At 33.1% G+C, this 12,093-nt stretch overlaps 1 protein-coding gene across 1 annotated transcript in view; it reads right to left on the minus strand.

The window, feature by feature from the left end:
- The window catches only part of LOC145283810 (dedicator of cytokinesis protein 1-like), a 346,462-nt gene that overhangs the window by 180,327 nt on the left and 154,042 nt on the right, over window positions 1-12,093 (minus strand). The window contains exons 4-9 of the mRNA XM_080132895.1: window positions 4,378-4,474; window positions 3,907-3,996; window positions 2,362-2,417; window positions 1,576-1,663; window positions 1,394-1,429; window positions 473-621 (exon numbers count right to left, since the gene is read on the minus strand). Coding sequence (XP_079989021.1) covers window positions 473-621; window positions 1,394-1,429; window positions 1,576-1,663; window positions 2,362-2,417; window positions 3,907-3,996; window positions 4,378-4,474 — 516 coding nt within the window. The remainder of the gene's footprint in view (window positions 1-472; window positions 622-1,393; window positions 1,430-1,575; window positions 1,664-2,361; window positions 2,418-3,906; window positions 3,997-4,377; window positions 4,475-12,093) is intronic.

Genomic DNA, 12,093 nt, shown 5'->3' on the forward strand with positions numbered 1-12,093 from the left:
ATACCACCATTGGATCCTGAATAACTCAAGTTGTTTGATCCTTTATAAGACTTTCATTGTAAATACATCGCAAGGCTGAAATACCATATTTATAGTATAAGATATATTCAAGGAAATAGAGAAAAGATATTTTGTAGTTGAGAATAATATTTGCTACAGTAGCAGAAAGTCGCAATGAAGAGAATGACTAACAGAAGATATTGTTGATTGGAAGAAATAGCTTACTTTGCAGACATGTATATAATCAACTTTATCAGATCATTTAACTTGTGGGGTATTTCATTCCAGTCTCCAGATAATGAGACCGGAATAATGAAGTACCCCATATATTCAAGGAAATAGAGACAAGATATTTTGTAGTTAAGTATTTACTTGAATTGTGTTGAATGATTTTTCTAACTTTGAGTATTTCTTTACTTTTCATCTCAAAGAATCGTTTTCTTTTTAATTTGTCATCTTAGCTTTAACTTACCTTATAAAGCTGCCTGTTCTTTCATCATAAAGATTCATTAAAATATCTGCATCTTCTCCAATACGACACACAAAATTATGTAACAAAACATAAAGCCCAAATGTTGGACTTTTTGAAGGTTTTGATTCAATCTCTGTTGAATTCCGACTCTGGAAAAAAAGAAAAACTTCAAAAGTTAATATGAAAAGAAATATGAAAAGTTTTTGTAATAAAAATTGTAATAAATTTAAGTTTAAAAGGTGCTGGTGATAAAAGAGGATTTTAATGTTTAGATAGATTTTACACACATACAAAGTAAAGATTTAACTGAAAAAGCATTCTTTTTTAATAAATGCATTCTTACATAACCAATTATTAAATTAATTACATGTTAATGAATGACTACTGATTTGAATGCTCTAATATTTTGTCTTTAAATTATTATTTTAAATATTATATATACATTTTTCTTTTAATATATAACATTTTCTCATCATAACATTATCATATTGTAATTTTCAGTGCAACTATACAGACTAAAATACTTATTTTTTAAAAGTTAATTACTAATTTATTTCTTGTAAATATTAAAATTTTATCTCCTAAAATTATGGAAATAATAAAAAAATTTCCTCCAAATCTAAGATCAAGAAAAAACTCTTAAATGAAATTTAGTCTAACTAATTAACAGCCTATGTGTTCCATATTATCTTTACAATATTTGGAGACTGTTTTAATATTTAAATTAGCTTTTTTCAGTATACTAAATGTTCTAAAGGAAAATTAAACTATTTTTGTGTCTAATAAATGATTATTAAAGCATGATAAGATTAAGTTGTAATTTAAAATGTTTAAATGAGAAAATTCAAGAACAGCAATATTTCCACAAATCAACATTTTCCAAAAGCCTGTATTTAAATAAATTCGAAAAGAAAGACTCACATTTTCAGACTGGATTCTTTTAGTTGCAATAACATGCTGCAAACGAAAGCAAAGAAGTTCAAAATAAGAAAAATTTATCTTTTCAATTCCAAAAAAAAACTAATTGCAATCATGACAAGAATATTAAAAACTAAAATGTATAAAAGTGGAAAAGATTTTTCTACAAAGAAAGAGCATTTTACCTGCCGATAGAGTTCAGTTGTACTTGTTTTTTCAGGATCCAAGATATTTCCTTCTTCATCTCTCACAACAAGATCTAGCTGCAAACGACTGATAAATAAAAATAGATTTTTCATTTAGTAATTAGTTTTTAATTTGATTTTTATACAAATATTGAAACTATGAATACTAATTATAACACTTATTGATATTGTTAACAATTAAAAACAATATTTTTTAATTTTATTTCTCTAAATTTAATTTGAGAATAATGGCACAGAAAATGGGTAACAAGCAAGGAAAAATGATTAAATCCCTCAGAAGGGATACTTCTTTAGTCATTGAACATACAAGCAATGGTTTAAGTGATGGCTTGATTTTATGGAAATAAATCAATAATTGTAAGCTGCTTTTTAATAATATGTATAGTCACTAATTAACTAATTACTGGATATTGCAAAGATATAGCATTACCTCATAATTGTGTTGGAAATAAAATTTCAAAGAAAAATAAAGTTGTCAAACCCTAGAAAAATATTTTTATCAGAATGATAGAAAAATTCTCCCTCAATTATTTTTCTATAAAAGTTCTAAACCAAATCTTGAGATTCGCATGTTAAAGCAGTGAATATTTTCTATAGCAATTTACATAGTATTTCAAATGAAAAACATTATTGCTACTTTCTATGCTTTGTCAAATGTATTCAATAATTAAAGTATTTATTCCAAATTTGCAATACAAAATTTTAACCAGCACTTCCAGTTTCCTCATACAATTCATACGAGGTTATTTTCATCAAGATACTTACACATTGCCTGAATCAATCTTGCTTGTAGCTTTCTGCTTCAATTCTCGCAGTTCATCCTTATTGATAAAAAATAGAGAACAATAAACTCATTAGTTTTTGCCAAATTACATTTAATCATTCAAAATTCTTCAATAAAGTGAGATTTGTTGATTTTTCCAATATATTTTATTAGGTTAATCTGATCTTAAGACAGCAAAATATATTATCAGCAAACGTAACAATAGTATTAACAATTTTTGTTAAGATATTTTCCTTATGTTTTGTTTCCAACTTTGAATGAAAATGATAACAATCACTTTGATATTTTCAGATTTTCTATAATTCAATAATATTAACCAGTTTGAAAAAGTTGAACTATAAAGTTTAAAAGAAAATAATTGCAACATTTTCAATTTCTTCAAACTGTAAAACTGACATTTACAACAAATCAAAGTATTCTAAATTAATTTACAACTTGAATATGGAACCACAGCCATATTCAGGGGAAGGTAGGGGGGTCGCTTTAATTCTGATAGGATAACTGATTTTATATCAGAAAACTAGTACAATAATAAATACTGCAGCACAGTAAAAAAATAAGTAAATAAAAAACCATTCATAATTAAAGCCTAAAACAAAACAACACAAACATATCATTGCTATTGCAATTCATCAATATATATTTATAGTCTTTTTCAATTATTTCCCCTGAAAAGAAAAACTCCTTTACTTTTTATTTTTCTAGCTGTTCGAGGAAAGAAGCTATTAGAGTAGAAAGTTTTCTGCCATTTAGGTACCTCAACAGTAAAGGGATGAGATTTTTGTTGCTAAGCGTGTTTGTCGAGGGAGCACAAGTGCAATGAGTTTATCAGAGCACATTCTATTAGAATACATGTAAAATAGGCACAAGGGCACAACATTGTAGAGATGGGACAGAGGTTGAAGCCTAGTTGACAAAGCGGAACCTATTAGATTGGAGATTTATTTTGGACCCCATCCAAAAGGGAAAGACTAGTGATAGATGCACCAGCCCAGATGTGGCAACAATATTCCATTTGTAGAGACAAAGGATACTCTCAGGTGTGAGTAGCTTTCTAGCACGATAGAGGGAGCCCACCTTCCTTGCAGCAGCTTTCACAATGTCCTCAATGTATTTGTTCCAGTTTATATTCCCTGTGGATGTTAAGCAGAGGAGTTTGAAGGAAGAATTCTCAGGTTGGGAGTTATTTGTCATGGATATCAGTGGTTGGAGAAGCTTCTTGTAATTGTTAAAGGAGAGCAGCTTAATCCTGAGGTTGAATTTGGCAACATGTACAAAATTTCCAAATGTGAAAATAACAACCAAGTTGGGAATAGTAGTCTGGATAATTCAAATAGATATTATCAATATCCAAAATTTTAAAACATTGATAAAAGTAATTTGTAATCTTTTTGAATTATTTCAAAGTATATTAAGGAAATTAAATTAAATATGTAACATGATAAAAATGAAAAGTAAACTTCTCATTGGATGCCCTACAGTAATTGTGGTTCTGTAAGAGATAAGGTTTTTTAATATATAATTACCACAGTAAGCTTCCGGGATAAGATCTTGCTGCGCCATTCCATCAAGTCATACATTGACGTGGAAATTTCATGAAAGAGACTATTATTTGTCTGTAAAAAAGAAATAAAATAGTTACACATTAATATCTTATTTTAGTTAATACCTAAGGCTTGATGAAGTTGAATTTTAAAAAAAATCGCAGTTGAAACACGTATACACATGTGTAGTCAATAATGCTTGTGTAAATAAAAAAATATATATACTATAATGTTAATAATCGTTTTTAATCAAAATTTAACATTATAGTTATAACCTCTTCCTTCCTTCCAAGACCGGTAATTTCAGCTATTAAGAATACAGCCTGTGTAAATCTTGAATCAATGTAGAAATATCTTCTATTCATGATCATTAAATGATGCTGTTGAATACAAATTATAGTAAATAAAAGAAATGAAACACAAAGTATAATAATAAAAGATGTGTTTACAAACCTCATATAAATAGTAAAGCATGATACTCCATTCACGCAGAACACTTGTAATCTCAATTGCAATGGCTGGATCAGTTGGTGAAATAACTTCCATGGACCTGAAAGAAGAAAAAAAACATGGAAAAATTAAATATTAATTTTTTTTTTTAAATTGTATCAATCAATTCAGGTATTTTTATCTTTTATTCTGGAAAGAAAAATAGAATAGTTCAACGCTGATATTTTGAAATGGTTCAACCTTTTGAGAAAAAAAATTTTGTACTTGCAGATAAAAAATATTAAGATTGTTTGTTTTTTTTTATGAGAATTCTGTATTTCACGACAAATCACAGAAAAAATTGAATTTGTTTACATTTTCTAATACTTATCATTTATACTTCAATGTTAAAACTTGTTACAAAAAATAAAAAAATAAAAAACGAACGTAATGCAGACGAACGATGTTAAAATTTCTTAAAATCGGAAAAACAAAAACAAAAAAAGAAAACGCAAATGTGATGGAAAAAAACAAAACTATGAACAACTTAAAAAAATCTGAAAAATAAAAACAAAAAAAAAAACAGCGAACGTGAAAACTGGCATAAATAACCCTGTTTCCATACTAAAACCTTAAAAATCGAAAAAAAAAAAAAAAGGAAAAAAAAGACACCTTACATCACAATGTGAACTTACAACATGCGCTTTAATCAACTGAACTAAGAGGACGTTGACAAAATTGGGTCAATTTTTTTTAGTATTTAAACTAATTCAAGTTCAGACATCATTTGCGCATGCGTAGAAGCCATCTTGTCATGAAGATACAATTTTTTCTCCCACCCCTCTCTGTAAAAAAGAGCCGTTAAGGTTTAAGAAGTGAATCTTTTTGGTCAATTTTTCGATATTTGTCAGCCGAAGGTCCGAGCTTGAAAATGATACCTATCTGTCGAAAATCCATGCCCTCTGTCGAAAGTTTTTGTGAGACACACAAACATACATACACACACACATTTTCGCTTTTATATGCATAGAAGATATTCAAACATCAACATCATAATAGGATTTCTTTAAATAGTTAATGGATTCATCAATCTATATACCTACTTAAACTGTGGATCTTGCTTACTTGTCTGCATGTACACTTAATGGAATGATCATGCACAGTCCATGATTTCATAAAATTATGTCATTTATGAAACCAGAGTCCCAAGTCGTATCTGGGACAAACCATTAATTACAAGTAGATAACACTTTTCTGGCTCATAGAAGCAAAAGTTCATACATGTTCACGTGATTTAGAAGATGTTTACATCAGCAATTCAGTTGAGACAGGCTGAAAATAAGAATGCCACTTAACTGATGGCCTTCCCATCCTCCTTTCAATAGAAAGTTTAGAAACAAATCTTGCAAATTAGAGTAGAAAAGTCAAATCAAGCACATTGTACATCTTCTAAAGCACATTCATTTTTGTTAACATAAATCTATTTATTCATAGTTTTGCTCGGTCTGTTCCCTATCAAGTTCCTTCATTTAAATTGACATCTGTTATATAAAAAAGTGTGTGTCTGTCTGACTCCCCCGTCCAAAAGTCAAAACGATAAGATATACCAAGTTCCAAATCTTTTGGAATACCTCTTCAATTACAATCTGATTTGTCAAGTCTGTTTCATCTGCAGCCTCCAACATTTCAGCAACAGACCTCCAGCCTTACCCTTCTTCATCTTTTTCATCCGTTTCCATTTTTTTTCTCAATTCTTGTAGCTGGCCTTGATACTTTTTCTGCAACTCACCTTGACCGCATGGAAATTCAATTGTTAGTAATCTTTCATAGTGACATTTCCAAGCATACATCTTTTCCCATTTATTTGTTGCTAACAACCATTGCCATTTGGGATACATTTCTTTCTAAAAATATCAATATTTTAGCTATTCTGATTACTTCATTTTTTTGGTCATCCCTTTGAAGTAAATTAGAAAATCTGGCTTGCTCAGCCTCCTTCTTGGCTTTGATTATTGCTCTTCTTGCTTTCCTCCTTATCATCAGATTTATTTCCTTATTTATTAACTCTACTCGATTCAATATTTCCGCTTTTCTTTGTTTTGCGCAGTCGCCAGAGATGTCGGAAAGTTACTGTTTCTATGTCTATCCTTGTAGCTATGTAACTAGTAACGGTGCTGGAAGTAAACGTTTTATCTGGGCTGATGTTATCCGCCCGATAATCCAAGGTTTGGGTCCCTGACTAACCACAAAGGGGGATGTCCTATCAGCAGGTGCAAAATACTGGGGCTGCTGTATTGCCATCTGATGAATGGATTCTGGACCATGCAGTAGCTTCCGGTGGGGCCTCTCGATGACATATTAGTGGGTAATTGTTACGGCTTTACCTTATGTGCTACAAAAAAAAAAATTAATACATTTCTTTATTTCTATTTCTCTCTTACTTTTCCTCTCTGTCCTGCTCTAAGCAAGTCTGTCGACCTAGTCCACAAATCCAAAACTTCATCATGAAAAGTTTCAAGAAAAAATAAATAATTAAACTCGGATCTCCAACTTCCAACGTAGACCCCCACTAGCACGTCTTCTTCTCCAACATCAGGGGTCTACATTCTAACCTTCCAGAGGTTGAAACCCAATTACAGAAGATTAAACCAAACCTATTATTCCTAAGTGAAACTAGCATTGGACAGACTATTTCCCAAGATGAGTTCGTAATTAAAAGACACTCTAACAACTTCCAAATCTGACCGCCAAGATTGCTATGGGCATGGAATATGTTCCTATATTAAAGATGGCTTTCCATATGGTAGGGAGATCTCCAGAGAAGATCCTAACTTACCGTATATGTGCTTCCAGGCTGCACTTGCTCACACTACTGCGTTTATATTTACTCTCTATTGCCCCCACAACAGTGGAGTTACTATCTTTAAAAGCATATCTAAGAAAATTGACCACGTCCTATCTGCTTATCCTTCAGCTAACATTCACGTATGTGGAGACTTCAATGTTCACAATGTGAGATGATTAATCCACTCAAACAAGACCAATGATGAGGGGAGGATCTGTCACAGTTTCTCCATTGCTTATCAGATTGTTCACGAACCCACCCGTGTACCCAACACTGACAGCTAGTATGTGAGTCTCCTAGACCTTTTTCTCACAACTTGCCCTGAACTATGTTCAGTTTCCGCTCTGTCTCCACTTGGATCTTCCGACCACTCTGTTGTATCAATTAAGATAAAAATGAAATGTAATAAGTCCTCAGACGTACCTCTCCATCATACAGTATATAAATACTCTATGGCTGACTGGGATAGCTTCCATGCATTTATATCAGATCTACCTCTGCATTCCATGTTTAAAAAGGATGTGTCCTCTGTAGTATCAGACCTGACAGAATGGTTAATTGTAGGTATAGACCGTTTCATACCCTCGAAAAAGTTCCAGCAAAAACCTAACAGCCAGCTGTGGTTCTCTCCAGGATGTTCTGCTGCCATTGCGCACAGAAATCACTTTTTCCATTGCTCCAATGTATTAGATGTACTAAAGCTGCTTTCAGGACTGCCAGCAACCACTGTAAAAATGTAATAAAGAACGCAAGAGAGTTGTATGCTCAGTCTGTCAAGTCTAAAGTAGCTGAGCAGTGGCTTGGTTCCCATCAGTTTTGGCAAATAGCAAACAGAATCCTGAACAGAAGTGTGTGCTCTATTCCAACTATCATCAATGGACCTGAGGTAATCTCGTCAGCATCAGACAAAGCCAAACTCTTTTGCCAAGAATTTTGCAGCTAATTCTACCCTTTGCGACCAAGGCCGCCAACCCCCCAATATTTTCTCCTGTATCAGGAAACATACGATATGATATACAAATATCTGTACGTGATGTTCTAAGCTAATCAAAAACCATGCCGGTATTCCAATTATAGTACTCAAAAAACTTCAACCAGAACTAGCGCCCATACATACAAAACTGTTTAAACATTGTCTTAAGGAGAATTGCTTCCCATCGCCCTGGAAAATCTCATCAGCATGCCCTGTATTTAAGAATTCCGGTCATCTCCCTCTCAGTACAGGCCAATAAGTTTCCCGTGCGTCCTGAGTAAGTTGCTGGAATCTGTGTTAAATAGAGAAGTAATCAACCATCTCAGCAAAAATAACCTTCTTGGTGACACACAATATGGTTTCCGTTCTGCTAGATCTACAGCAAATGTGCTTACAGTTATATCTCATAGGATTAGTGAATCTCTCAATGGAGGCAATCTTTCTAGGGCAATTGCTCTTGGCATATCACAGGCCTTTGATAGGGTATGGCATAAAGGTCTACTTCACAAGATCTCCAGCTATGGTATAGCTTCTCAATTATTAAATCATTTCTCTCTGATAGGTTCATAAGAGTAGTAGTTGATAGGCAGAAATCAGAAGCTCACAGTATTAATGCTGGAGTCCCCCAGGGATCCATCCTGGGCCCAACTATTTTCCTGGTGTACATTGATGATCATCCAAATCACATCCTTACATCATTCGTAGACATCTATGCTGATGACACTACTATCTATGGTAGCACATCTAAGACCGTAAATGACCAAGTTCTCTCCGATTCTCTCTCCTCTGATCTTGAGCACGTGGTACAATGGGGGAAAGAAGTGGCTGGTTACTTTTAATGCATCTAAAACCAAGCTTTTATCTTTATATCATCAATGCTCTGATCCCCATCTGGCATCAATTGAAATGAATCGATCTCATCTTGGGGAGGCCTCATGTTTTGACAAGCTTCTGGGCTTGACCTTTACTACTGATCTGAAATGGAACACATACATCAAATCCGTTGCCAAGGCCACTGGAAAAATAGTGGGATCCTTCTATCGATCCAGTAGATATTTCACTGCTGATGCAATTCTCGATCTACATAAGAGCCAGGTACGTCCAAGGATGGAGTACTGTTGCCACATCTGGGCAGGAGCTGCTAGAAAGGACTTATCCTGCCTGGATAGAGTTCAAAATAGATTTCATAGCCTCGTAGAAGATGTCCTTTTCTCTTCCCTGCAACCTCTTTCCCACAGAAGAGATGTTACTAGTTTGTCTCTGCTTTATCGTTATTTTCATGGCAAGTGCTCAACTGAGCTTCAATCTATGATCCTCCCTCGCCAAATTTTCACAAGAAACACTCATCTAGCTGTAAACACTATCAATAATTCTCCACACTTTATCTGTGCCTAAACCTAAACGTAAATTCCATGAACAAAGCTTCTTTCCTAGAACTGCACGCCTGTGGAATTGTCTTCCATTTCTCATGGCTTTTCAGCTGACTACAATATGGTTGACTTTAACCCTTATTCTCGAGTGACCTCTGTAAAAAACACCAACATCATAGCACACTATGCCTTGAGGACAGTTTCATTCTTTCACAAGTTCAGTCTGTTACCTTAAACAGTGTATCTCCAAATGTTTCCACACTTCTTAGAGTAGATTTGTTAACCAAAAGTGCCCTTACTTGATCTTTAAATTCTGGTTTTATTGAAATTGCAGCTAACCAGATTGTGATGCATTACAAATTCTTCATCGGGTGCCACTTTCATATCACTTAAAAGCTCTCTGTCCTTCTTCCTAGCCAGCAGTTAATCTACATCTTTGCTGTACCCGATGAGATGGCTTTCCTTTTTCCTTCACAACTTAAACATAATTTTATAAAATTTAATATTACTTTCTGTTGGAAAGCATTATCCAAACCTCCACTGGAATGGTATAGAAAGTACTGGAATCCTGGAGAAGTTAATTGTCATTCGAATTCCAGAGAAAACTAATTTCCATCATTAATGAAAAATCAATGGTAAATGACTTATGATAACACAAAGTCATTTATAACAGTGATCAAGAAAAGTGAAAAATACAGGAAATCTGAGAAGACTTGTCACTCAGATTTTAGGGAACACTACCTGTTTGGCCAGTGAGAGATCACTAGTAATAACTTGTGTGAGAGCTCCTACTGAATAACGATAAATTATAATAGTAAATAATAATACATATAATTATAAGATCAATTTGGTGAAAATAATGAAAGTAAAATAAAAAAATAATAATCTGAAACTGATGTGTTAATCATTGTTTTCTGTTTATATATTTCTTAGAACAAAAATATTTATTGATTTATGAATTCCAGGAAATAAGTCAGTAAATCATTTTAAGTCATGGTTCTGGAATTTATGCATCAGATTCTGAACTTTCTAATAAACACACACACACACACACACACACACACTTTCAAGCATTGTGCAGATAAGCCAGATACATGATGCAGCAAGGCAGCTAATTTTTCAAGTAAAAAAAAAAAAAAACAAGTAAAAAACTGTAAAGATAACAAAAATTATCTATTCTTTGGATTATTTTTTTAAAATCTCATTTAACTTAAAATACAAAGTAATAAAAATTCATTTGTATTCCATTTTCTTTTAATTGTTTTATATTATTAGAATCATATGATTGTAGGAATTCCTAGAAACTCACTGCAAGAAAATGAGAACGCAGAGTTGTTAATTCCCCGTATTAGTCATGCAAAGGAACGCCAGGAAACAAGATAGAGTTTTAATATAAACAAACTAAAATGGAGAATAAAATGAACCATTTAGTCAGTATCAAATGTAGGAGTAAAATACAATCTGCAAACATTGCAGAAACGATGGTGGAAGGAATTATAAAGTACAGGCTGATACATGAGTGTCAGCAGATGATGAAAGAAACGATCAGGTTCTAAATAAAATCACATTTTTATGGCAATGGATACATACATAATCATAAGTGTACATCATCATCATCATCATGTTCGGTGTAATGCCTAATATGCTGTCATGCATTGGAAAACTTTTAGAACTGACTTCTAAAACAACCTATCTCCGGCCAAGTCTTTATATCTCAAGTCGATTCTTATCACTTCCTCCTATGTTTACTCTGGTGGTCCTCTATAAATTGAACATGCCACCTCAACTGATCTATGTCTACTAACTTGAAAACTCTCATCCATGCCTTCAAGATGATCATATCATTAAAGCGTACCTTTCTGCATGCATCTCGATATATTGTTGAGATTTAATATTTCTCAGAGTTCATCAAATCTAAGCTGATGACACCATGCTCTATGCAAGACATGTGGTAACAAATAAAGAATGAGTACATATCCAAGGCAATGTCTGAAATCTTAGAAAATAGTTTTAGAATCACAGTTTGTAGTGAAACGCGTACATAAATGGATGGTAACATTTAATGCTACTAAAACAAAGTTTCTTTTAACAATAAAAACGAAACCTTTCTAGCCATCAATTACCATGGATTACACTAGTGGAGAATTCATCATTCAAACTACTCGACCTAACATTCACAGGTAACATGATTTGGAACAAATACATAGAAGACATTGCCAAGTCTGCTGCAAGGAAAGTAAGGCATTTCCAATCTAATAGGTCCACACTGTCAACCAAGCTCCAACCCCCATCCTATTGTCACAATGTTGCATCCCTATGTTTTAACATAATTTAATGGGATATGTTCAGACAAACTTATTTATAGTACTGATGTCTTCTCGACAAATACTCCCAACTAATCCAACAAGCAGCAAAATTCCACACCTTCACTATAGTGGTTCCCCGATGCCAAAAAGCCTTTTACTTTGAAAGTTTCTTCTCGCAGACTGCTAGACTTTGGAATTGCCCCTCCATATCCTGTTTTCAAGTCTGTACTAATCTAATGAAATTTA

The sequence above is a fragment of the Euprymna scolopes genome, chromosome 8 (assembly GCF_053919585.1).
Source record: "Euprymna scolopes isolate OS-2025 chromosome 8, ASM5391958v1, whole genome shotgun sequence".
Lineage (NCBI taxonomy): Eukaryota > Metazoa > Mollusca > Cephalopoda > Sepiida > Sepiolidae > Euprymna > Euprymna scolopes.